This window comes from Pezoporus flaviventris, unplaced genomic scaffold (assembly GCF_033815535.1).
Source record: "Pezoporus flaviventris isolate CSIRO_AGI_PZ_B2104156 unplaced genomic scaffold, CSIRO_AGI_Pfla_v1 ptg000066l, whole genome shotgun sequence".
Taxonomy (NCBI): domain Eukaryota; kingdom Metazoa; phylum Chordata; class Aves; order Psittaciformes; family Psittacidae; genus Pezoporus; species Pezoporus flaviventris.
The window spans coordinates 8,090,113-8,116,712 of NW_026892614.1; the positions used below are offsets into that span (position 1 = coordinate 8,090,113).

The window sequence follows — 26,600 nt, forward strand, 5'->3', positions numbered from 1 at the left end:
CAGGATCAGGTATTATTTCTTTCATGATGACTTTTTAAATTCACTTTAAACCCCAGAATTTTCTTAACAAACAGTGTGAAATGAGTTTTCCATGGAAAAACAGACTCCCAGCAAACCAGAATGTAGCTGGATTTAAAGACTATACTTCCTTCCTTCCTTTCTCTCTTAGCCCCCTTACAGGAAACACTAACACTAGAAACAAAAATTGCAGCAGAAGTGACCTGAGTTTTTAAAGCAAATCCGATAGATTTGTCTTCCCGCCACCGCCCGTCAGCTAGATTAAAATAAATGATGCAATTCTAAAATATGGGACTTTTACATTGAAGTTAAGTAACTTTTCCAAGGCAACAGGAACAGCTCTAAGCATGTATCGATACTGTAACTCCAACAGTATCACTCCAAATACAATCACTTATATAATGTATCTTTCAACATGACATGAAGTTTTATGATTTATCCCAAAACAAACTGTAGCCTTTTTGAAGAAATAGAAAGGATTCAGCTTCCTTAGAAGGAGAATACAACTGGAAGCAAGGAAATTCACCAATTCCAAATCAAAACACAAACACAGTGATGATCCAGACCAAAAAGTACCTATCGTAAAATCTGAGTTCTTCTAGAAGTTCTCACCTTTCTAGGAGCTGTATGCCCTCCTTCCCCTCCCAGTTTACATCTTTAAAGGTTTTTTTCTTTTAATTCTGTCAGGTAAGCCTGTCCTTGAAGTGGAGCGCTTGTCCTACATTTTTAAGTGCTTAAAAAGAAACAAACATAAAAAGCTCCAACAATTTCAAACCCAAAAATGTTTCCAACACTTCCTTCTCCCTTTTGTCTTGAAGTGTTTGCCAGATTCAACCCACATCTGCAAATAGTTTTAGTCCTCCTTTCCTCTCCCTCCCCTGTATCTATATATAGGATACAGAAAAAATACCTACTTCTGCTCATTTCTCTTTATCCATCCAGGTTTTTACTTGATTCCATCTGTGTCCTGTTTGAGATCTGCATCCCATTTTTTCCCCTGAAATATGCAACTGCAGTTACTAGTGGCTTATGTTCCAAGATACAACAGCACATTAAGTTAGTATATTTTATATTATTTTTAAAAGACCAGGTTTCTCCCTCTTCTCCCCCACCAAAACAAAATAAATTCATTACAAAGGAGAAATGTTGAACAATACAGTAAAATGTGGAGTATGATGTCACTTTCACCTACAATCAACACTGATTCTGAAGTTGATACATTTTTTTTAACTATATTTTTACTCTGACTGCATCCTTCTGTAGTTCAGAGCTCCCATTTATGGTGAACGGTTCTTTAGTTTCTTTGAAACAATTGCCTGATATTCCAGGCAGCTCTTTTGGGCTGAATTCCAATTCCCAGAGAACCACCATTGCTTTAAATAGCTGCAAATAGATTTTTAGGACTCATTTCACAATTATTTTTTATATCATTCTTGTCTTCAGAGTGTTCCAAAGTTAAAAAGTATTCTCTGGAGCACAATTAACTTGTAATGAACATAAAGAAGGAAGCTTTTGCCTGTCAGGCCTTGATAGCAGTGTAATACTGTAATGATTTTTTCCTGTTTTGTCTGTTTCCTGTACTTCTGCCCAACTTCATAAAGGCATGCTCACTTACAGATAGATTATCAATAACACAATCCCTATGGACCATGTAAAGTCTGCTCACATAACCCAGAGTGCTGCCTTTAAAACAGAAATGTTAATTTTCTTTTCTGAACAACCATCTTACAGAGAGAACAATATGGTTGCCATGAAATTTGCCCATAGTTACTACATGCTGATAACCTTACACTATCTTGAGCTACCAAGTTTGTCTGCTACGACAGGAAATCCTGTAAAACCCAAACATACTGTCATGATTAAAGGCATAACAAAGTATGGATTTTATTCCCCTAGGTTAAACATTTACTAAATTCTGAGATAAAAAGCCTATAAAATACTTAAATCCTACTATTTTTCAAAGTTCTAAAGTGATTCATGTTCTATTTACTGCTGGGTTTGTTATGGCACTAAATTTCCTACACTGAATGCCCTTTGTTACACTGAATGTTCCAGTGATCCTGGGCAAACTCACTAGGTTTGGTAGTTAAAAGCATTATGATATGGTCAAATTAGTTCATTTAATTAGTCCCAGAACAAGGGTTTGATTATTTGGCAGTTTAACTGAAAACCATTCTGTGTTTGTTAGTTCTCCTTCTTGTCCTGAAACAAGTTAAAGAAAGAACAACAAATCCAAAACCAAACCCTGCAGCTCTCTCCCTTATTTCCAAAGCACTGACTGGCTGAAGAACAGTGGCCCAAAAAAACCCCAAAGCAACAACAGCCCATGGCAAGCCACAGCTTCGTAGAGACCACTGGAGGCAGAGTCATGCCTGCTAGAGATGCTGTGCAGCGGTCAGTGCTCAGGCAGACTGATTCTGTGCTTGCTGTTGGGTGAGTGGTCATGGAGCAGTAGGGAAGATAAATGACTAAAAATAAGGGGGGGGGGGGGGGGGGGAATACCACAAAATGGTAGGGGGATTTAAGTCAGATAAATGTCAGCAAAAAGCTCAAAGAAATTTTCAACATGAAGCTACTGTTTAAACAATAATGCTGTTAAAGAACAAATATCCCTTTTCTCTGAAAAAGGAACACAAAATCTTTTGATAAGAAAGCTAGGAATTGTCATCAACAATAACTTCTGCTGTTTTATTGTCCCTTCAAAAGGCTTTATTTAGTTTAGGCTTAAGTGAGGCTCAGGTTCAGCTACTAGTCATCTTTCTAAACATGGATTAGTATAATTTTTTTAAATTTCATAAGGTAATACCTTATTTAAAACAACAACAGCACAAAATCCAACATCTGAAATGAGACTGCTGGCAGATTTCTCTAGATTCTGCTAAAGCTGCAGAATATTCCCCTCACTTTCTTTTCTTTTGGCACAGTACCTGTGTTCGCAGAAACTGCACCTCTTCTGTAAGCAGCTGCTTCTCTTTGAAGAGCTGATTCTGTTTGTTGAGCAACTCCACTAACTGCTGGGCAGTGGCCTGGCAATGCTTGTCAAGCTGCTGTAACCTGGGAGAAAAATAGATAAAAGGGTTGCAGAGCATCTGAAGTTGGAGTTCACAGTAGAAGCTTTGATGTTTGCACTGGCGGGTGCAGTTCCCAGCTGACAGAGCTCAGTCTGGTGGTTGGGCTGAGACTGAAGTATTACTCCCAGGATGGGCATTCAATATATTTTATCTTTACACTTTAAATGAGCACTTGTAAAGGTTTGCACTTCTAATTTAGAAGCCTTATCATGACACGACAGCAAATTTGCTTTGCTATTAAGTGACATCAGTAAAGCCTGCAGGACTGCATCCTGATCCCTGTAGCTAAGCAAGCGGCACGCTCAGTAGCTGCTTCAGTAACTGCCCTCCTAAAACACAGGCAGTAGCACAGAGTACAAATCCAAATACCCCAACCCCCTGACAAACTGAACCTGAAGTGACAAAAACTTTTGTTTTCTGTCCACTGCTCTTTGCAAGCTGCTCATGTGCAAAACTTGTTCCAGAATGCAACATGTATTTTTGAGTGAGCTTAGTGATAAGTAAACACGTCTGTGTAGATCCTTTAACAGTGTAACAGGGGTTCCTGGGAAAGGATGAAAAGAGTAGAAGGAATAAGCAGGGGCCTTTTGCTTACACTTGAAAACAAGTGCCCAAGTTGGGACAACACAGGGCAACTGCCACCTTTACTTTTTTAATCACAAAAGCCAGTATGGCTTGCTATGGCCATAGTGACTGTTCATTACTCCTGCCACAAAAAAGTCTGTTTGGCACCTGTAGCATGGGACACAAACACAAAGAAGCTGGAAATTATGTTTTTATATTAAACGCATTTCACTCTTTAAATACAAATGTCTCTAATTAGAAGTCCTTCTGGGTATCTTAGAAGCTTCTTGCCTTAAATTAACAGTACTCTAGGGAAAAACCTACACAGCTTTAACCACTATGCTCTTAGGGAGCATAAATCGACTGGTTTTGTCAAGGTTAGTTCTGAATCTAAACTTTGCACTTGCTTTTGCAAACTATTTCTTGTGCAATATCTTGAAATACAGCTTCAGCTAAACATGGTTTTTAGGTTGTCTCTCTCATACAGGCTATGTTTTTAATGGAATTACTTACATGCTTACAATAAGGCATGTGATTTTCTGAGTCCTTCTGCTTTCAAGTTCTGTGTGGTAGTTTTGACTTGTACTGCTGACATAACTCAGCTAAGCTCATCTCTCTGAATATCCACATTCTTATCAGGATTGTTCAAAGAACTGCATTAGTAAACACCCCCAAATTTCTTGAAAAGAAGCTAGGAAAATCTAGCTGAAACAAAATTGCCGAAATCGATGTCAAAGCTGATATTTACTGATCTGTATCAGCCAGCCAACTTCCTTGCAATCAAACCACAACGACCATGTAGCAAACACTGAATACTCATATTTCAGTGTCCTGTTTCTCTGCTAACATTTCCTTGCAAAAGGGATTTGAGGAGTTGCAGGACCATCCCCCAGGGATAAAAACAAAGCTAAATGTAGTGAGCTGCAAACAGCGACAGCTGGTTGTAAATGTCCAATGAAGCAAACAAAACCACCGCTTTGATAGCACAGGATATTCTACTAACTACACACCTAGATGCTCTGTGTTTAATTTCACACTCCCTATACCTTCCAAACTATACCATATTGGTACAGGAGCTGTTTATGCTTCATTTCTTTATTAAAGGTGATATCAGGGGCATTGAACTTCAATTAAAAAAAAACAACAAAAAAACACAAAGCAAAATTCCCACCCACAACCCCCCACTCTTGTACTGTTCTTTGCTTTGTTTTTTAAGATGGAGCTTTTCCATGAGCATCTTGATCCCAGGGAGTGGAAGAACAATGGTGGTGTTTGCTGGAAGCAACATCATAGTTTCAGGCTGGAGAGCCGAGCTCTCCTCACTGCTTTGCCATTGATTTCACAGAACCATAGAATGGTTTTGTGTTAGAAGGGGCCTTAAAGCTCATCCACTTCCAGCCCCCCTGCCATAGGCAGGGACACCTTCTACTAGACCAGGTTGCTTAAAGTCCCACCTAACCTGACCTTGAACACTGCCAGGTGTGGGGCACCCACAGCTTCTCTGGGCAACCTGTGCCAGTGCCTCACCCTCACAGGGAAGATTTTTTTCCTAATGTCTAATCTAAATCTGCTCTCTTTCAGTTTAAAGTATTCCCCCTTTTCCTATCCATACCTGCTCATGTAAAACATCCCTCTCCAGATTTCTTGTAGGCCCCTTTAGGTACTAGAAGGCTGCTGTAAGGTTTCCCCTGAGCCTTCTCTTCTCTGGGCTGAACAAGCCCAGCTCTCTCAGCCTGTCTTCATAGCAGAGATGCTCCAGCCCTCCTATAGACTCACTCCAACAGGTCCATATCCTTCTTATGTTAGAATCCATTTAACTTGAGGAAGATAAGAGACTTTACTGCACTTCTTCATCTGTAATAAAGACATCTTCCAGTCCTTTATTTCTAAGTCTTAAGGCCATGAAATCCTCCTTATGCATGAGAGCCTGACTCAGTCAACTACCGTCCAGATTCTAGGCCCTCAGAATCTAAGTTTCTGCTGATTTCTACATTCAATTAATAATTTTTCTGCTCTGTTAATGTTTCAGTCTCTTTTAAGAACAATTATATAGTATTTGAGAGACCCTCTTGCACAAAATTACTACACAGTTATTTTATTATTAAACATAAGCACCCTGACCCACATCTCTGCAGCAACACGATGAGCCTTGCTCATCACTGTGGCAGGGCTCATGCAGCAGCTGGTGCAAACACTGCTCTCACAGCCCTGAGGAGAGGCCCTTCCCCGGCATGCCTCTCCTCTCACAGGAGAGGGCTCCAGCTGAAGAGCGACCACGTCAGTGTGAGGGACTTCCTCCAGTTCTGGCACCCAGAGAGAAGTCATTTCCAGCTCATGTGAATTTTGCATCAAAACAACACTTTCTACTAGATACCCTCAGGCAGCCCATGCAAATTTCAGAAACATGACTGGATACAAGCTTCACCATGCTCTGTTCCTTTTGGATCATGCTAAGGACGATACAGATAAACTGCTGTAAACATACAAGTTGTTAATTGTGGCAGTACTACTCAATTATGCTTTTCTGTTCTGTACCTTCACCTCCCACCATGTTACATTTAGACTGTCCCCTTGAGCAGAGGGAGAAAGATGACACAGGCACCGTGCTGGGTTTGACTAGCATGCCACAACTTTACTATCGTCTGAATCTATCTCCAGTGCTTGAGTATGGGGTTAATAACATTCCCTTCTGCAATTCTGGGTCGAGATGGATAATGAGGGAGTAGTTCTAGTCAGTGCAGATCCCAGTCTGTGAATTTCCAAATTCTGTCAGTCTGCTCTCCCAAAACTCCTGCCGAGCTGGCCCCTGGTCCGCATACTGGGACTACCAGCCTGCTCCAGTGCATTTAGCTCCTGAGGACAGGCTCTGGGCCCTCTCACAGTATCTGCTATTACGTGTGACATGTGCAGCACAGCCACACATTCCCATATGCATTGTATCTGGCCTGCCTGCTGATCTCGTAAATGATTCAAGATGAGAAATGAACAGCTCCACCCACATTCACTGTACTTCCCATATGTTACAACTGCACATCGATGCCTGCCATCATTTTTACAACTGGGTGACAGAACCTTCTGCACATTTTGCTAATACAAGTGAGTAAGGTTGCACGGTCACCACATTCACTTTGGCAACACTACCTACCATACAAATGTGTACTGCGTCCTGAGCATCTGAGTGACCACTATATCCTCACCCTCTATTCCAAATGAGATGATCTTTCTACCAAGGTGGCAAGATCTGTCCAGCTGGGATGTCGAGTGGCTGCTCCTCCTTGGCCTGGGAGTGCTGAAGGACAGGAATTTACTCCACACTGTGTCATGTTACTTCAAGGCACAAAGTGAAGACATGTAGCTCTTGAACCATGTTATGTTTGGACTACTTACAGCACAACCTGGCACTACAGAGTAATTTCTCATTTAGTAGTTATAATACTACCCTTCAAATAGTTTTCTATTAATCACTCTAAACCAAAATTCCCATTTCTAAAAGGAGGAAAGAAAGAAGCAGCTTTGTGAGATGAGTGGTTCTGCAGAAGGAGAACAAAACTGAGGCATCACAAGCAGTAACGAATGCTTCAAGGTAAATGTTTTGCTCTGAATCTCAGTGCTTGGAGCTCGCATGCAGCTCATACGCAGTTTTATGTTAGAACCTTGCTACTTTGTGCAGCTACAACCTGCTGGAGACTACATCTCTCACTCCATACAGCAGTAAAATTTAGAACTGAGACTAAGCTATATCCTAGCCTGTCCAGAAATGAAATAGAACGGGACGGATAGGTTTCTTTACATTTCGACAGTTACGGGTAGACAACCACTGCACGCCTCTGTGGAAATTAGGTGAAACATCAAACACAAAGCAGAGCTTTGGCACCGAGGTGAATCCTACTCAGCAGAATAAACTTCGTGTCCAATACCACGGAGCTGGAACTGTCACCTCCCAGTCTTATATTTGGATTGTCCCCTTGTCTGTGGCCTACAGACAAAACCAAAAGCTTCCTTCTATTTTATAAACACACAGTGCTAAATAAAGGCACCCACAACATTCCTGCTGCAAGCTCCCTGCGCCGGGGGTCTCACAGGTCCATCAACCCACAGGCAATCTGCAGTGAGGGAAAAACTTATACAACTGTGACCCCTCCTCTGGGTTTTAAAGTTGATTTGAAAGACATTAATATGCGAGGATCTGTGGGCAGTGCCCATTCACCCGGCTGTGGGGATCAGTCCTCGACATTCACTTTTCCAGCACGGTCAGGTTACTGATATACAACATTTTCACTCTGCTTCACAGAGCTGAATTTGCTGAAATGGTGTGATTGGATTGCAGCAACCTGCAGCAGCTAAATCACCAAATCCAATAATCACGCTGCATTTACTGGCACACATCTTAATTAGGTTTTAATACAAGTAATCTGATAACTACTCCTGGCCAGCCAGAGCGGAGCTGTCAGAGCTGGAGGGGCTGTTGCCGAGCGGCTGGGCCGGCCCTGCTGCGGCCGCCTCCCGCTGACCCTGGTGAAGCCCCCATCTGCCGGTTGCCACGGTAACACAGGGCAGCCCATGGCGCCCAGCAGCTCCCCGGGCACCCCGCGGGGAGGCTTGGGGCCACACACATGGGCCACCAGCACAGGGGCCATGGCTCCTGCCGCCCACAAAGCTACCAAAACCCAAGTCATGAGGGCAGGCTACACTGCCTGCAGTGTGATCACTGCCTCCAGGGCACACCTCCCGTGTCGGGGTAAGAGCGCCAAGCTCCCAATGTCTAAGCTTGTTCTCCCATTGCTCCTCTGCAGGTGGACACAACGATCAGAGGCTGCCTCTGGTTACAAGATGGAAACCCGAGGGAGATGTTGCAGACCACCGCCATGCTGCAGGGACACAACCGAGGGGACCCTGCCCCAGCATGGCGGCAGTGCCACATGTGGTAATGGGCCACTTGAGAATCTCAGATGTTCTCAACAGGCTGAATTTTAAAAGCAAATGCAGGTTTTAATGACAAGCTCGTTATAAAAAGAGGGAACAAGACAATTAGAAAAGAAAGCAAAGCCCAGCAAACTTCTACCCACATTTATATTTTTTTTCCAGCACATCCACAAGTTTCATATCATGTGATAAGACGTGTTCAAGTAGTGGTTCTTAACAGGTAGTTGCACTGCAACCCATTAAAGGATGTTAATTTTTACACTCAAATAGTCAGGACTGAGGAAATCCCAAAGGGAAGGTTTTCTTGCAACTCCTTTCCACCCTGGCTCCCACCTCCACTGCTGTTCCCCTGACCACCCTCACTGGTCTCTTCCTGAGGCAATTACCCACTACAACTCTTCTGAACGATTTCAGTCTAAACCACATGTTTTGGCAAGCCTAATGAAATTACAAAGAACTTCAGCAGTTCCTTATAACAGGAAGCACCATGCAACCTTAAATGCAAACTACAGTGATTACAGTTGGTTCCTGACACAAATAGAGCAGGCACTGCCTAAGATTATCTCCTGCTGTATGCAAACTCCTGATCAGGCTTGCTTTGCCTTTGTGAGGATCTTGGAAAGCCAGACTTGCTGCCATGCCAAGAGTTAGGATGTATGGCTGGTGCTTGTGGTGACTGTGTTTCTGCAGCCACAACACTCACTGGTACTCCCCGCCCCTCTTGCAGCACAGGTCCCCTCTGCTGTCCACCTCAACTCTGCTACTTTTCTGTCTTCCCTTTTCATAGCAGAAGTAATGTTGTCTCTTTCATTAAGGCAGAAAAGTAATGCTGTCTTTTTCATTAAGGCAGAGGTGATATCACCCTTTCATATCTTGAATCAGCTCTGTGGACAACTAGGACATTTAAACCAGTAGTAAAATTAGTTCTTGTATGAGCAACCTTCACTGTCTTTTGCAGCACTGACAATTTCACACAGTAAATTTTGAAGTAACTAAGAGTTCATAAATTCAGGAAAGCAGACAAATAGCAAATTACCTCCAAAAGTTTCACTAGTGTCATAAACTGCTATTTGCTTAAGACCCTGATCCATAGATCAGGACCTTGAAGCAAACTTGAGTGATAAGCATATCTGAAAAGTCCCCATATGCTCCCAAATGTAAATGAAAACATCTATACAATCTATCCATAAACCAAACTCCATTTTCCCTCCTAGCTTCAAAAGCAAACACTGTGATATACCCTTCTCATGTAAATTAAAGAAACAAACCATAAGAGAAAAAACACACATACCAAAACCACTCCATCCCGTAACAGTGAGTAGGGACTGGAATGGACAGTGAATGAGCTTCCTCATTTCTGTTACACTGGAAGTCCTGACTTTTAACAGGACAGAAGACAGTTTAGGGCACACAAACAAGTTTCTGTGGCACATCCCACCCTCTGAAATCCCTATCAACATTCTGTTGCTACACAGAAAGCCAAGACTGTTATTTGTTCAGGAAGAGAAGAAATGCAATCTTCTAAGCACTTCTAGCTTAGTAAGGTTAGTTACTTGCCCAGCTCTACAGGTGAAACAAACTCACCCAGCTTACATTAACATACAGTAACTACAAGCTAATACCCCTTGCACAGTTTGGAATTGGACACCTAAGAAGAAAATATCCCACATTTCACCATAAAACCCTTGATCCATGTGGATTTCTATCACTCTTTTTATTTATTTATTTTTTTTTTTTTTAATGAGTATTGGGTAACCTCTAAATTCACTTTTACTAAAGGCACTCTTCATTTCCCATTCCCCCCCCCCATTTTTAAAGAAGAGCCTATAGTACATCATCTCCAATAAAATAATAATCTTGACATACCATAACAACAAGTATGAATAGTGTTTAATTAAAATTTTACATAGGAACAGTAGTTTCCCCTTGGTTTCAGATGTCAACACTCACTATTAGAATATGTTCACTTCCACAGCTGGTCCAGCAGGTTAAACAAATAGATTGTGTAAGAAACCTGAGCCTGGATCTATTTCTGGGCTTCTAATAGCTTATGTCTAACGTGCTGAAGAGAAAACATTATCAGCCTGCTCTTCAGAAGGGGTGTGTAGCAGCTGGGGTTAGCTGGTATGATGGCCACTTTTAGCCCTCCTGGGTTTTGACAGGAAGGAAACAATGAAAGAGAATGGATGGCAGGCTGGAAAAGATATGGGTGAAAGCTTCACTAATGTCTATTTGTGTCCAAATCCCTAGGCTGAAGATGAGGATTTTCCTCCTTTAAAAGAATTCAAAATAATGTGATCTATGATAAGAGTACAAACTCTGGATCAGGTTTGCTCTAGAGCAAAAATAGTTCTGCCTGTATTTGAAAAGTGCTTAAGAAAACAATTCTCCAGATCAGTTAGGCTGGCTATTTATTCAGAATGCAGTGAAATACCTTAAGAAAAAAAAAAAGAAAGAAGCGGGGCAGGGCTTGCAGCAGATGTTGCTGCAGGAATATAATGAATCTTATAGTCTATTTTTTTTTTTTTATTTAAAAGATGCTCACCTCTCTCTGATTTTATTATGTGCCAGACAGAACAGATTTTGCACAATTTCTCAATCAGGAAACTGAGTCTTAATAATGCTAAAAGACGCATATCCTAGCAAGGTTTCAAAAGTGGCCCCCTCATGTTTATAAGGATTATTCTGCAAAGTATGTATGTACCTTACTGAAATAATTTTTCCTGTGCTTGTCTTACTAGTTACAACAATTTCTGTGGTTGGTCTACTTTTTATAAATGTGTGCTCCATTTTCCCCATTGCTTACTCCGATTCATCTTATTTTTTTTTTTACTACCAAACTGGAACCTTTACAAACTGCTAGTTGGTGTCCACAGAAAGTAATTACTGCATTCAAGTCAGAGATGCTGAGGATTTTTTAATGCAATCTGCCCAATCTGAACTCCTTCCTTCAGAAGCACTTCGCCTTTAAAAAGAAATTCCCAGCATGAACCTCATCAGAAGCGACATGTAACAGACAGTACATGTGGTGTTTGGGCAGGCAGCAGAGAATTGAAAAAGAAGTCTTCACTTTTTCTATCCCATGGCATGTGCAGAATGTACATGTGGCCCAAGCTGACATCAGGCATTTGAAGCAAAAAAACTGCTAAAAGCATCGGCTTCTGTTAATTTACTTTGTCAGACATTGTCTTAATTAAAAAAATACCACCACTAGAAAGGGTAGTGCAGCTGAGCTACAACTGCTTCAGTTGTTCCTGACAGTCGCAATTGCAGACTAACAGAACAGCTTTGCATTCAGCACTGCTGTCCTCACTGAGTCCAGACCCTAGCAGCAACCTGCAAGGACTGCAGGCTCCCTCTTACAGAGTATAAAGCTTCTGTTCATGTTCATAGCTATTAGTACTCGTGTTTGAAAGGTAAAATGTTTTTCACTAGTGACCTTTCAAATGGGAGCTCAACAGTGCCAGGTATAGTCCTTTGGAGCTGGTTATCTGCAAGGGAGTCTTCCCAGTTTAATAACTATGTGTCATAGGCTTTCAAAAATGTTCTTCAGCATAAAACCAAGGCTGCTACACTGTGTAGTTTGACCACTATGAAAATAAGCTGTAAAAATAGTGTTAGGTATCTGTGGAAGCATCACTTACTAGTTCCTTTGCCTAAACCCCATCACCCTTATTTCCCACACCAGAGGTGTAAATATGGCCCTCTTTCCAGTTCATTTCAAATGAGTGCTTTTGCCTGTAAACTCCAACAGGCAATAAAAGTTTGCTTATTTTCAGGGTTCACACAGGGTTCTTGTGGTTTTCATAAGTTACAGTGAAAGTAATAGATGTAGGGTTTTTGTGGAGGGTAGTTGTTTGCTTGTGACATGCAAGAGGAATAAGAGTTTATATTAGTGACAGAGGTAATTTCCCTGTGCAGCATATTCAGATAGATGTTTTCCATACAGGCCCCATAGCTCTCCCCACACAGACCAGATTGCTTCCATTTGTGAACTTACCCTAAGCCTGGCCTACTCCCCTTCAAATACAACTCTATCACATACATCTATTTTCCAAAGTTACTCTGCCTAGGAAACAAAAATGATAATAAAAAGGGCACATACTGAGTGAGAAGCTAGAGAAATGGCTGGGAAGCTGGTCAAGGTGGGCAGAGAAGCCCAGGATGTGCATGAGAGGTAGGGAAGATCTGTGCTCAGATACGCAAGGATATATCCAAGAGACCTGAGGAGGCTTCAGCCTCTGTTTCTCTGTTAGGGCTTGTCGTGGTTTAAGTCCAGACGGCAACCCAGAGCCATGCAGCCGATTGCTCACTCTGCGCCCCCTGCCCCCATCTTCCTCCCCCTGCTCCCAGAAGGATGGGAAGGAGAATCACGGGAAGGAGAATCGAAAGAATGTAACTCCCACAGGTTGAGATGAGAGCAGCCCAGTAACTAAGGTATAACACAAACCACCACTGCTACCACCAATGATAATAATGATAAAGGAAACAACAAGGGAAGAGAACACAACCACTCACCACCTGCCGACCGATACCCAGCCCGACCCGAGCAGCAACCTAAGCCCTTCCTGGTAACTGCCCCCAGTTTATATACTGGGCATGACGTACTGTGGTATGGAATACCTCTTTGGTCAGTTTGGGTCAGGTGTCTTGTCTCTACTTCCTCCCGGCTTCTCCTCCTCCCTGGCAGAGCATGAGACTCACAAAGTCCTTGGTCAGAGTAAACATTACTGAGCAGCAACTACAAACATCGGTGTTATCAGTGCTGTTCCCAGGCTGAAAGTCAAAACCACAGCACTGCACCAGCTACTAAGAAGGAGAAAAATGACTGCTACTGCTGAACCCAGGACAGGGCTGGCTAGCCAAAGCAAGCATGCTCCCACCTCACATGGAGCTACTGCTGTCACGCAATACAGCACTTTGGACCAGGGCTGTAGTTGACTGCGACCAGCCCCAGTCTCCACAGGTCCCTTGGGTATGCCATAAACCAGTTCTGTGGAGACTGAAGAGAGAGTCACAGCATCAAGGAAACACCAAATGGGGGAAATGTAACATGGAAGACCAAGTGTAGGGGTTAGAAAGCAAGCTTGGGAAGGGCTGAGATGGAGTTTAATCCTGAGAAACCAGAGTTTTTCCAGAAAATGAGAAAAGCTGGAGGACCTGAGCAGTATTGTCAGCCCACCTTCATGGAGGTCAGCTCTTGTGAACACACAGTCTATTCAGTGGTTTATTTTGGCCTATATTAAAAACACGGTGAATTTATATGTGAAGTTAGTGGAACCTGTAATTGCTTAGAAGTACTGGAGGAAAGCAGGGAAGCATTTAACAGAAAATACATCTTAAAAATGTATTAGTATATTATAGACAGTATTACACTCTGTAAGAGACTGGCTATTTCATGAAATGTATATATTGGTTCAGTTGTGCTCTGAATTTACTGCATCGAGCCTGAAGGCTAAACTCAATCATTGCTATTGAAATAGAGGAGATTTATTGCTGCTTAGAAGCAAATATAATTACAGTTATCTTCAGATAACCATTAACCTCTCCACAATAAGGAATACGACTGCAACCAGGCAGTTCAGAGACAAGTATCAACACACCCAGATCACAGCCAGGGGGAAAGGTCAATTATGCTTTTCTGGTGGCAACAGCTTAGCTTGTGGATGAGAATAGCAACTCTAGTGTCTCTGCAGTAGCAGCACAGGGCTCTCAGGAGTACCAGACAGAATGAGCACAAACGTGGCTCCAGCCTGGCTCTCCCACATCATGGCTCGGCACATCAGGCAGCAGTCACTAGACCCCGCACAGGCATCCCACCATGGTAAGATTACAGGCACCTTCCAACAGAAGAAATCATTCTGTCCACCACTGTGCACATGCATGCAGACTCTTCTGTTCCCACTGGATTTTAATTATTGTCAAAAAATCCTACCAAAACTATCAGTCTCTTTTATGTTACAAGTTAAATATTAATTTTCATGTCACATCTTCAATGTAACTACAAGAAGGAAAAAGTACTTTTCCCCTTAGATTACATCAAAAGGTCATGTGTAGTTTTCTTAGGTAAATTATGCTTCTCTCATACTACTTCCCCACATTCTAGTCTTTCAGTGGTAAGCAATGGTAAGAGTTCTATGAAAGAAATGTTTAAACAAGAAAGCTCAGAACTCTCAATATGCTTTTTGGAACTAAACAGTCTCACGTAAGTAGTTCGACAATTACAATTAAGTGCCTGAAATTACTACTTGTAATTTAAGAAAACAAAGCTGTGTCTCTTTGTTTAAAAACAAACATGGGTTTTGTTCTATGTAGGGATATGGAAGACAAACACGTGCAAAATGAGAAAAGAGATCCACCTACTATCAGTCAGTAACTTGTCTCTGTAGGTGTATTAATATCTAATACTGCTTCTGCAGCACAAATATACCATTACTCAAAATTAATCACTTGGAAAACTACACAGAGAAATGCATATTTCTGAAGGAAATACACACTTTTACTAATGCGCACCATGACGTTGCTGAACTCACATGCTAACATGGCGCAGAAAACACAGCCTGGGTTTCTGAGAGACTGTTAAAGCTCAGCAGATGTCCCAAGATAGTCCAAGGTACATACTGAGGCTCACTGCTCCAACTCCACTCCTCAGTAGCCACCGCGAGAGCCTTCCAGAGAGATACTGGTAGTCTTGGCACCGCTCCTGGTGGCCAACTGTCCACATCACACCTGGCTCAGCCTCGGCTGGGGCGAGGTAATGAACAGGCTGACCAAACAAACCCAAGCCTCCCTCCTGAGGGAGGCTACTTTTGATCAGTGTTGAGCAACATATGCAGGCTTGAGCAGGGGGGCATGCAGGCAGCGCAGGAAAAAGCGTGCACTGCTGTAACTAAACTGCAGATTAAGCTGAGGACTGCTGTTTCCTAAGCTCCAGATAAGGAGCCTTCTGGAGAGTTAAGAAAAAAATGAAAGAGAAAAAAGAGCAGTAATTGTACTTTTGCTTTTAAGTTATTGAAATTCAGGGTATACTAGAGCAGCGTGCATCTCAGTTTAAGACAGTATATTTCTCAGCAAAGATCCTCAATATGGGAGATGCTTCTGTAGTTAATGGTTTGTTTCTAATGCCTCTGAAACCATAATGTTCCTGCTCAGCAAGTATTTACTATGAATGAATATTTAGCATCCCTCATGTGATCTCCCTACACAAAAACTGTGATATGGGATCATAATGTACTTTAAAGTCTCTTCAAATAAAGTAATCTGAATTTTACTGAACTCCTGTACTGCAACATCAGATTTTTAATTTCCTTTGAAACAAACAGTATCAGTGAGATAAAACTGCATTTACAGGTGTACTAAGAGACCCAATTTCATTGATACGTACAGAGGAATTTAGAGTTCTATTGTGTGACAGAAGAGAACTGACTAAAGCCTATTTCTGTTTAAAATCTAGACACAAAAGCTTTCATCCTGATCCAGAATAACTCCCATAAGCTGTAATGTGAACGACAGAGACTCCTGTAAAGCACACAAAACCTACCAAGAGCCCAATCCTGTGTCACTAAAAACAAAAGGAATTTTGCCTTTAATAAGGATAGGCCCCCTGTTTGCATGAAGAGCAACTTGTCAAACAGAATACAAATGCCAAGCTGGTACGTTATAGCCACAAGCACAATAGATCAAATCTTGTTTTTAACTAAGCATATCCTAGAGAGATAAGTTTTCCCCCAAAATCTGGGCATCAGCTACATATTCAATGAATTGGTGTCTCCAAGTGTCTGTAAAGGATGCAGGAAATTTGCAGAAGGGCAGGAGCTTCTAATTTAAAAGAGAGGGAAACTGTATGTTTTCATTATAAAAAATGAGAGTGCAAAAAAATCCTAACCACACAATAGCTCTCTTTCAAGTTTAAAGTTCAGAATTAGATACCCCAAGTTTCCCTGTACATTAAAAGAAGTGCACAGAATAATGATCTAAAAATCCTTCACAAAAAACCAACAAGCAAGGATGAAGCAGTACCCGCCTGGGGGCCAATTGCCTCTCCAGCAGCGGTAAGGCTGTTACTAGGCTTGCAGTACCATTTGTTCCATTACACAATCTCCTGAAGCCTTTTACAGAGAGCTAAAACAACTGCCTGTACCAACACGACACATGGCTTTCCATCCCGACTCTTTGCTAATCCAGACGCTCCAACCATCTTTCTTTAAGATGCCATATGGTTGGCAGAAGCCTGTAGATCTAGCAGCACATCTGCTTGTATGTTACTTCTCCCCTCCAACTCCCCCCTCCACACCACAAAAGAGAGAGCAAATAATTATTTAACATGTAACCAGTTAAACTGCATTTAAAGAGGACAGGGATTATTTAGCTTTAGATAGTTTAAAAACGTAGATTGTTGCAGAAGATCGTTTATCTCTTAGTGATTTGAGAAATAAAGAGAAACAAAACAAAAAAATGAAAGGCACACGGGCAAAATGATCGCTGCATTTGAATTATTTAAATGACTGCCATTTCAGACCGTATGCCCAAAGATTTATTTCCCACATTAGTGTGCCATTGAAGAGGGGACTGAATTTTCTTTCCTGTGCTTTTGTCAGAGGTGAATCAGAGAAACAGACTAGGAAACTATAATACACCAACCCATGCTTTGTTAAGCAAGCAGAGTGAGTCTGTATGCTAATGACTCTGCAGGAATACACTGACACACTGATTTTTTTGGTGTGATGAGCAAGGATTATTGACACTGTTGAAATCCTGGTTGCACTGGCATGCAGGCATCCAGGTTGTTTCTTTAGAATCCAGACGCTAGGAAGACAGGCTGCAAAAAAAATTTTGTTTGTGATGAGCTATTATTTGACCATTTATGACATAATTGACTATAACAGAAAAGAAAATATACAGTTTGGAACCTGATTATTTATTTATTTATTTTTTAAAGTACCTAGAACATGGAAATTATAAATAAATGCTCCTATAAAACTCTCATCAACCACTCTGTGATGAATAACCATATCGGTTAACGAAGGACAGGCAGAGACGGAAATGTGTAAGGACAGACGGCACAATTTTGCAGTTCTGTCTGCTGAGGATTTGCAGCACCTTTTGTTCAGAAACACCATTACCTCATTCAACTTTTCATGCATCAGTAAAATAAGACATCAAAGAGATAACAGATAAAAGATAGCAGCTCTACCTCAAATGCTGCTCACGTGTATTGTTTGTGTGACAGGTTGCGCAGAGAGGAGCAGTGTGCAGCGTAAGGACCATGAAGCACATGTGTATGTTCTAGCGTTTTTCAAGAAGAATAGAGACTAGACATGTATTTACTCCAAATAGTCTCCCCACATCAACTTTCCATTGCAATGAGCACAGAACATTCCTCTGCCTTCACAAAACCAGCTTTCCTGACAATATGGGAATGCTTGTGTTTGACTACATAATGAACAAATTGTTTTGTTTCCCTTGGCTATTAGAATTAGAGTTCCTAAACAAATGATGGGAAGACCAGGTTCTACCCTTATAGAAAGAAGGGCAGACCAATGTTGAGGCTTTGGATCAAACCAGTACTTCTGAGGACACAGTACTAGGTTACTAAGCTGTTTTTTAATGGCCAGTATTTTCCTTAACACCCCCCCCCCCCCCCCCCCCGATCTCAAGGCTATTTTAAATTTCATTAAAATTGTCTTTGATAGTTTTATATAAATAAATATAAACTAGAAAGCCACTTTCTCCTCCCATAATCCCACTATTCCCCACCTCTTCAAGACAAAGATGACAGAAATTCAAAACACACTTGAGTTTCAAAATGTAAAAGGTGGCAACATATTCAATGATGCAGCAATTTAGTTCAGTTTAAAACCGATAGGGCTTGATTTACCAGCTATAATAAATGAAGAACTGTATAGAGGGTGTTTACAGTAACAAGAAATATTTATAAATAACTACAGATCAAGATTTATGCATAATCTTCAAAATTTTCAAATCATGAAATTACATTAAAGAGACCACCAAACCCCTACTCCAGCCTCTTGGATGAGCCTCTTTCAGACCTTGTGTGTTTTGCGCACATTTCTGCTCTTTAAATCAATTTCCATTTCAGGTCTTAATGCCCAAGCTTGGCCAACCTGCTCCAATCTTCCTAGAGGGGTCTGAGAGATGATTTTATTTTTTTTTTCCCAGTCACCTGATTGTTAACTTCCTTTGTTTTTGTAGATGGAGGGATCTCTGCATTTTCCTGAGAGATTCTCTATCAACTCAATAGCATTTATTGGGTTTGAACGTCTACTTTATCCACTGGGTTGCTTTGGATAGCAAGGCAGTGATCAACCTAGCAGGATGCCTTCTCAACTGATCAAGTGAAAACCAATCATCTATGACCGCACGTCTCTAAACTTAAGCTGTGACTGTAGTTCTGAAAAAAGATGTGCTTGAAGAGCTGTCACACAGGCTACCTCGCCCCATACCAGTCCCTCAGCAGCAAGGTCAAGTCCACCCTTCCCTTCAGTAGAAGTCCATAAAGACATCAGAAATGGAATTTCTGAAACAGAGGGGCTGGCCAACAGAGGCCCTTTGCATATGTGAAACATACAGTGGATTAAGCATTTCAGAATTTAAGGTTACTGTTTAAGCAAAAAAATCTGGTGGTCCTAGATTTAGGCACAAAAGAGAAAATGAACTCTGTGTATATACTGTATCTTCTTGTCCCAGAATAGGTCAATGAGAAGAAACCACGTGTGAAGTCTTGGCCAAGACCTGCTGCAAACTGACTACCGTAGAAATAATGTAAATACTGCATGCTTTCTTATTGCTTGCAGTTGAAGAAAAAATAATACTCTTTATTCTCTGGACAAGCAATGGAACATTATGAATGTTCTGTGTACATCAAGAGCTCCTCCCTTGACTGCAGAGTGTAATTGCACTGCTTAGACACATGCTCATCCTAAACAATTTCTGATCAAAAGTGCCAGTGAGTTCATTGGACTGCAGTTTGGACCACTTAAAAAGATTGGGTCTGATGAAGAATCCACTGTAATTTCTTGGTCACAGAAATAAGAGAGTGCTTTTCCTCTTTTAAGGCAAAGAGGAATGGTGAACTGAAAGCAAAGCCCTTTCAATTTGAGGACTACATGAGGAAGTAGGAATATTAATAATCAAATTAATTTATTCCTTCATAACCAGATGAATGCCCTTAGACATCCATCATCAAACCAGAATGCACAGAATCAGTACATTGAAAAATGACTACACTTCATACTGGCATTTATAATTTACAGTTCCTGTGTTAGTATTATTTCTAGTTCTGGATGGTGACTTCAGGTACTTAATTTTAAGGATACAGGAGGAAAGTATACCTTACAGAGAAATAAAGTAATCAGCAATGCATCTGAAAATTCTCAATTACTATTTCTACAAGTTTCATGGTATTCAAACTATTCTAATGTATTTATTTTATTATTCTAACTCTTGGGTATTACTCAATCATATTTTAATAATCAGGATGATTCTTCTGAATTGGCTAGGATCTTACTTCGTTTATGTGTATTAAAAAATACAAAGTAGTAAGCTTTTTGCCTTTTGGGTTTCTTTTGGAAGAAGCAGTCCAGCAAGTTTGGCTTTTGCTTGTATATTCTAAAGCTTGTCATTAAATTGAAAAGAACAGATTAAATATGAGAAAATACCGAAATTCCAAAAATGCCCAAGATGTTCTGCAGTACTGAAGTTCCAAATTTCTATGAGTGTCAGGTCTGGAACCATTATTTAGGCTTTTAAACTTTGCCTTCCTCATCTAACAAATACAGATCATGGAATTACTTGGCCTCCATGTTGCAGTTTGTAACATACAAAGTGTATATGAAAAATACACTCCCTGATGAATTGTCACTTATTCAATAATGACATATTTTACATATACATACTTTACCTTATACAATATTGCAACCTATAACTGCAAGCTGCACTTGCATTTATCTCTACAGCTTTGCAGCATTTTGACTTCTGAAATTTTACTTGCAATCTGATGTCTCCTCCATCACAGCACTGTTATAATCAAAATTAATAGGCCAAGATAGTCTTCTAAAATTAAACTCTGATCTGAAAGGTGCAGTTGAACATTTGGGGATCTCTCTTCAGATGCTGACAGGGAGACATGTGAGCGGATGTAGAGAGAATCTGGATATATGGTTCACATATGGGCCTAACAAGAGCAATCTCTTCATATAAAGACACTATTTCTCATGCTAAGTCTACCTTGTTTTCTAATGTCAGCTGAAAGGAATGTTGGAATCTGGGACAGTTTTCCGCATCAGAGTCTGTTGCTTAACTGCCTGATGTCAGAATTATTGTTGCTTTCATAAGACCTTTGTAGTTTGGGGTTTTTGTTTTGTTGTTGGTTTGGTTTTTTTAGGGGCCGGGTTGTTTATTTAGAACTATGAATGACACACCATCTTAGGAAATCTTATTCTCTTGCTTATTCTTCCACCCAGAGCACCATGAAATTACTAAGGTACCCCAACTCATGAAGAATTTTGCTCTCAATGTTGCATTAGAACCATGAGATTACCACTGATTCAACTTTACGAAAGAAAGTTGGTATTTGGGATTTCCAAGTACTGATGGTTTTGAGCCCAAGTCCTTCATCAGAGTCTAGATCCAAAGACACAGGTCCCAGGCTCAATGCTACACTAGCTGTCATTTTGAGCTTCCCTTTGTAGAGCAGAGTCCAATGTGTCAGCACAAGACAAAAGCAATGAGTAGGAAGAAGTGGAAAACAAATCTTGGTTGCTAAGTTAGCCTGTCATGAAGTAAAAGTTTGTGTGAAGCCACATACCATATGACCCAAAGGCTGTTTGCTCAGAAAGCTAGTTTAGTTAAGAAAAAAAAAAGAAAGAAGAGAGAAGCGCAGTAGAAAGGAAATCCAGCTGCAAAGCGTGCAGAAGGTAGGACTTATACTATGGCTTACTGTGGGAAAATCTATGCCTTTACCTTAACTAGTGTATAGCCATACCATAAGCACAAAAATTTTGCTTGGACAGGTCTGGAAAAAAAGTGCCAACATTAATTAATGCCTACTGCTTACAACATGCAGAACATTAAGAAAGATCAGTAGAGCATTATTTCCACACAGCACACAGATGACCTAAAACCAGCAATGCCAGGATCTGTACCACAGTATGGGTAAAAATGTAACATTAGAATTAGAACTGCCATAGCTCAAAACAAAATGCTCAGAAGCCTCTGATAGCTGCCAGAACAAAAAGCATTCAGAGGACGAGGAAATGACCAGAATTCATGTTTTATGGCTTTAATAACTGAAGAAAACCAAACACAGTAGCACCTCCAAGCTGTGCAATCCTAAATAACAGCATCGACTGAGCAAAAAAGCACTGGAATAAGGAACAAAACATGTGAACACGAGAGATGCTGTCCAAGCTTACCTTAACTCAGGGAAAATCCTCAGCCAAGGAGGTTTAAGGCAAAAGCTGCCTCTTAGAGCTGCTGAATTATTTTGAAGCTAAGTCATTACAGCAACAAAGGGGCTTAATGGGTTGCAGCTACCTATGAGTCACAGGGTTCACAGACCGGTCTTCATTTAGCTCCCCACACCCAAAAGAAATGAAAATTTCTTTTTAATTCAGGGTCCTAATTAGGATGGTAATTGGAAGAAATCCTAAACCATCACGCTTGATGATAACAACCTATGTGTTTACACCCAGACTCTTTTGTAGCATACTGTGGGGAGAAAACGAAGACTTAAAGTACACTAAACAAATTACCTTACCTAGTTGGGGTCTGAACTTGGTTCCAAGTTTTGAAGAAGTCCAGGCCTTTTGAGGGAACTCAGCCAGCAAATTCAGGCAAAGATTTCTTCAAAGGATAAAGAGGCTTGATTTTTTTCCCCGTTTTTCTTTGTCCTCCTCTTTTCTTTTTAAAATAAAAGCAACATCTCTGATTTGTGAGCACAGAGATTTGAAAGGAAGGGAGGAAACACCATTACAAATAGCAAGCAAAGCTTTCAGCTTATGAATCTACTATTTCATCCATGAAATATCCAGGTTGCCTTCATCATCATTTCCAAAACACCACATTATATAAGGCAACAATGGAATACTAGGCTGGTCTGTTTCCCATATTTTTAGTTGGCTCAGCTGGAAACTGAACACAGGCTATCGCCCCAGGATGAGTGAATAATTTAACTCCAATGCAATTTTGCACAAAATTACTTTCACAACTAGGGGAAAAAAAAAAAAAGAAAAAAAAGGCAAGCATAGCTAGTCAGGCTCCTTGTTAAAGAATGTGATTTCTTTTCCCCTAACTAAACTAGTATCATGCACAAAGTTTAGTTCACACCATTACTGTTAAATAAGCAAGACATAAATCTTGACATCAAAACACCAAGCTTTTCTGTGCTGAGTTAACTGCCCCTGCACAAGTGCCAAGTACAAAACATATGCATTACATCTCCAACAGTACTGCACTGGCCTGGGTGAAATCTCTGCTCAGGAGTAAAATTTATGCTAAAGTAGATGCAAGACAAAAACCCCAAATTGTACACCAATATTTAGAAGAGGTCTGTTGCATGTGGAACTGGTTTTGATCTTCAGATCATAAACTCCTGGAGGCACAGATCTTCTTTAATTACATGACTACAAAGCACCATGTGTTTCCATTATGCTATTTAAATAATAGATTTAATTTGAATTTACATTTGTTGATGTAAACATTACTGACTGTAATATTACCCTCCAATCTGATGCAGGAAGTCACTGAAGTATTAGGAAAAAAATTCCTTCCCATAAAGATTACAAAGGAAAGAATCCCCAAATGTGCTACTTGAAAATATGAATAGAAATTAGCTTAATAGGAGAGTAAATTGCAGTGGAACAGAATTTTTAAGATTATATTTTCACATAACTAACACATCTTAGGTAGCTCTCATTTTCAATTCTGCTCTAAAGTTATCTGTTATATTTAAGGGACTGAATGAGTTTAGACCTTTTCAGCAGCCAAAGTTCAACTGATTATTAAATGGAAGCAAAGTAACATGAGAAGGATCACTCATTTATCTTGCAAAACAGCTTTAAAAGAATTGGAACTGGGAGTCTGCTAATGATTTTAACTATCAGGAGTCTAATCAGTTCTGCTTTTACCAAAATTAATTTACCTCTGCTTTCGCATAAATAGTCCCTGTTGTTTAAAACTTTGTTTGGGGTAGCTTCTGTACATCAGGTGGGGCTCAAATGGAGGAGAGCAGTGGTGTGTCCAGAGACAATTCAGAGAACTGCAGTTCAGAGGAAAACATTTTAACACAATATAAGATAAGCTTTGCACATGCACAATTAATAGTAAAAGCCCACCCTGGACTACTGCTGAATGAAAGGGAATTTAATTTTGTTTTATAGATGACCTGGAAGCTCTTATAATAATTGCTGTAATTTCTCTGTTTGGGAAAACGTAGGCAAAAAAACAAAACAAAACAAAACAAACATTTATGTACCACATACGTAGAATGTATTGTTCAGTTCATGTCATGTTGCTATTAAAAAAATTCCTTTAAATAACGGACCTTGCAAACTATATCTAGTCAGAACATCTAAGCATTAATAATAACAACAGTCTAAAATTTGCCAACATAGAGGCAGTTAAAAGTGGGAGAAGACAGCTAAGAGAGAGTTGAAAAAGTAATAAAATTCCATAGAGATTGTATTGGCTTTTGGTTTTGATCATGTAACTCACAAGCAAGTGAGCAAAAAAGTTGCACGGAAAATTTTGAACAAGCAGAGATTTTCGTTCACTGAGTAGATTCAAAATATTTTCCCCTCTGGAGATCCAGAAATTTTCTGAACATTTTTATTAGAAAACACTCATTCTATACGCAGAGATGGAATACCTAAAATTAATTTAAACCAATAAAAGCATGAAAAAGTCAAAGGGAAAAGTCAAAGGGAAAGTCAAACAGAAACAGCACTGTAAGAAGACTTTTTCTTCTTTTGTCTTTAGTATTTGCTTCCATATTACTAGATTATAATACTTTTTGGGTCCTTACTTTAACCTGCAGAAGGAAAGAGTGGAAATACAGCGGAAATTCTGATCTAAAAACACAGAGGCAGAAAAAAATAATAAACCTGGACATCAGTAAAAAGATGATGAGCAGACAGGAAGAAACAAGTATTTGAAGTGCTAGGTTTGACAAAAGGAAGTCTTCTTATTAGGTCCAGATCACCATTAACAGCCCCAGCAGTGGGAGCATAATCAACACTGTATGTGAAGAATCACCTGGAATTCACATCAACAAATGCACGTGCTTATGGTAAGGTGCTCTGGACTGCAAAAATAAAGTGTAATAAATGTGTAAAAAGCATAAGATTGACAGCTTCCTTAATATATTGTACATGGGAAAGACAACCACTTTAACTTGTTTTGCTCTTTTTGTTCACTCCTCCAACTCTAATTCTCATTTGTGCCAATTCTGTAAGAGGGTAAAACTCTTTGTAAAAATTGACTTTTCTTGAGATATTTGCAGCTTTGGAACCATGTTTGGAAAAAATGCATCGGATCTGTCAAATCTGTTATGCAAGAAGACAGGGCCTCTCGTGAATTTACAGCAGCTACCTAAATGATTCTAACAGAGGCTAGCCACTTCCAATATATAACACAGCAGAAAAGTAAATGTCTTATTTTGGAGGGGAGGGGGGTGAAGCTTATTAAGTTTCTTGAGACATTAAGTTGGTACATGCACATGTTCCATCAGATGTTAAACATTCTCCTTTCACTGCAAGACTTACACGGTTATATATGAAACTGGATGACCAAACCACAGGCACTATTATTAAAACTCAAGCTCAGGCATTAGTAGGACTTTCAAGAATATCACAATATATTTACAAGAAAGCCAGTTGTTCCAAGATGGTCAAGTACTTGGGTGTTTACTGCAATACTTTGGTACCTAGTAAGTGTTCAGACAAGTCTATACAACTGCTCTTTCAGTCAAGGAAAGGGGGAGATACCTTTACATATGGTGGAGTCCTTGAAGAATTTGGTTTCTTTTAAAAACGATGGCATTTTTCTTCCTTTAAACTGATAAATGGGGGTACATTTCTGTACTGTTCTGGTGCAGTAGCTGTTACCAGCTCCTGAATTAGTTACAGGAGGACTAAATAACAACATTCTGTCTCCCAGATTATAATATGCTTATTTATATTCATATCACTGAACAAAACTAAAATAATAAATCACAACCTTTGGATATATTTTAAATCATTGTCTATAAGGAGAGAAATTTTAACATTCCTGCAAATGTGGAGTAATGTGGTCTTGGTTCTTGCCACAGAGAATTGATTTTACATATATTTAGAGGAAAATCACTGTGTAAGCTTTGCAGGCAGCAGTACCTTTCTTACAAAAGGCTTTGTTTCTTTGATATAACTTGAAAACAATCCTGTAAATACCGGAGAAGCTAATGATTAACATCCTTTTTTCCTCTTCTCTACATCGATACAAAACACCAAAATCAGTATTTCAGTAGTACCAAACTCCACAAAGTGCTTTTTCCCAAAGGAGCTTTCTGATTGTAACATTTAGATTAAGTTTATATGGAGATCATTTAACTGTCCATTAATGTTTACTTCTTCATCCGTTTCTTTCTTTGTCAAAGAGAGCATCTTCTAGGTTAGGACAGACTTTTTTTTTTCACTTTTACCTAACACAATATACATTTGGAAGCACTAGCCTTTAAGAATTAACTTTCATATAACATGGAACTATACCAAACACGCATCAGGGTTAACCTAGAAACAGCTTACAATGTTCTACAAAAAAGTCATAGGCATTTACCAGCCATACAGACTGGAATAAAATCTTCTCTAAGATGGGCTACACAGAACACAGTAACACAGTGAAAGAAAAATATACCCAAGATGTATAGGTCAAAGCCCTTCTCTTTGTAGAGATACCATAGGATTTCTAACACTCCAGCAGAACAGAGGACTTTTTAAAACAGATGCTTGTCTGAAAGATTCTCCAATATTG

The 26,600-nt window shown here is 40.1% G+C and overlaps 1 protein-coding gene across 1 annotated transcript in view; it reads right to left on the reverse strand.

The window, feature by feature from the left end:
* Positions 1-690: 690 nt before the first annotated feature.
* Positions 691-26,600, reverse strand: part of SDCCAG8 (SHH signaling and ciliogenesis regulator SDCCAG8) — a 110,894-nt gene continuing 84,984 nt past the window's right edge. The window contains exons 17-18 of the mRNA XM_061471146.1: positions 2,946-3,072; positions 691-1,015 (exon numbers count right to left, since the gene is read on the reverse strand). Of these exons, the coding sequence (XP_061327130.1) occupies positions 965-1,015; positions 2,946-3,072 (178 nt within the window). The 3' untranslated portion in view covers positions 691-964. The remainder of the gene's footprint in view (positions 1,016-2,945; positions 3,073-26,600) is intronic.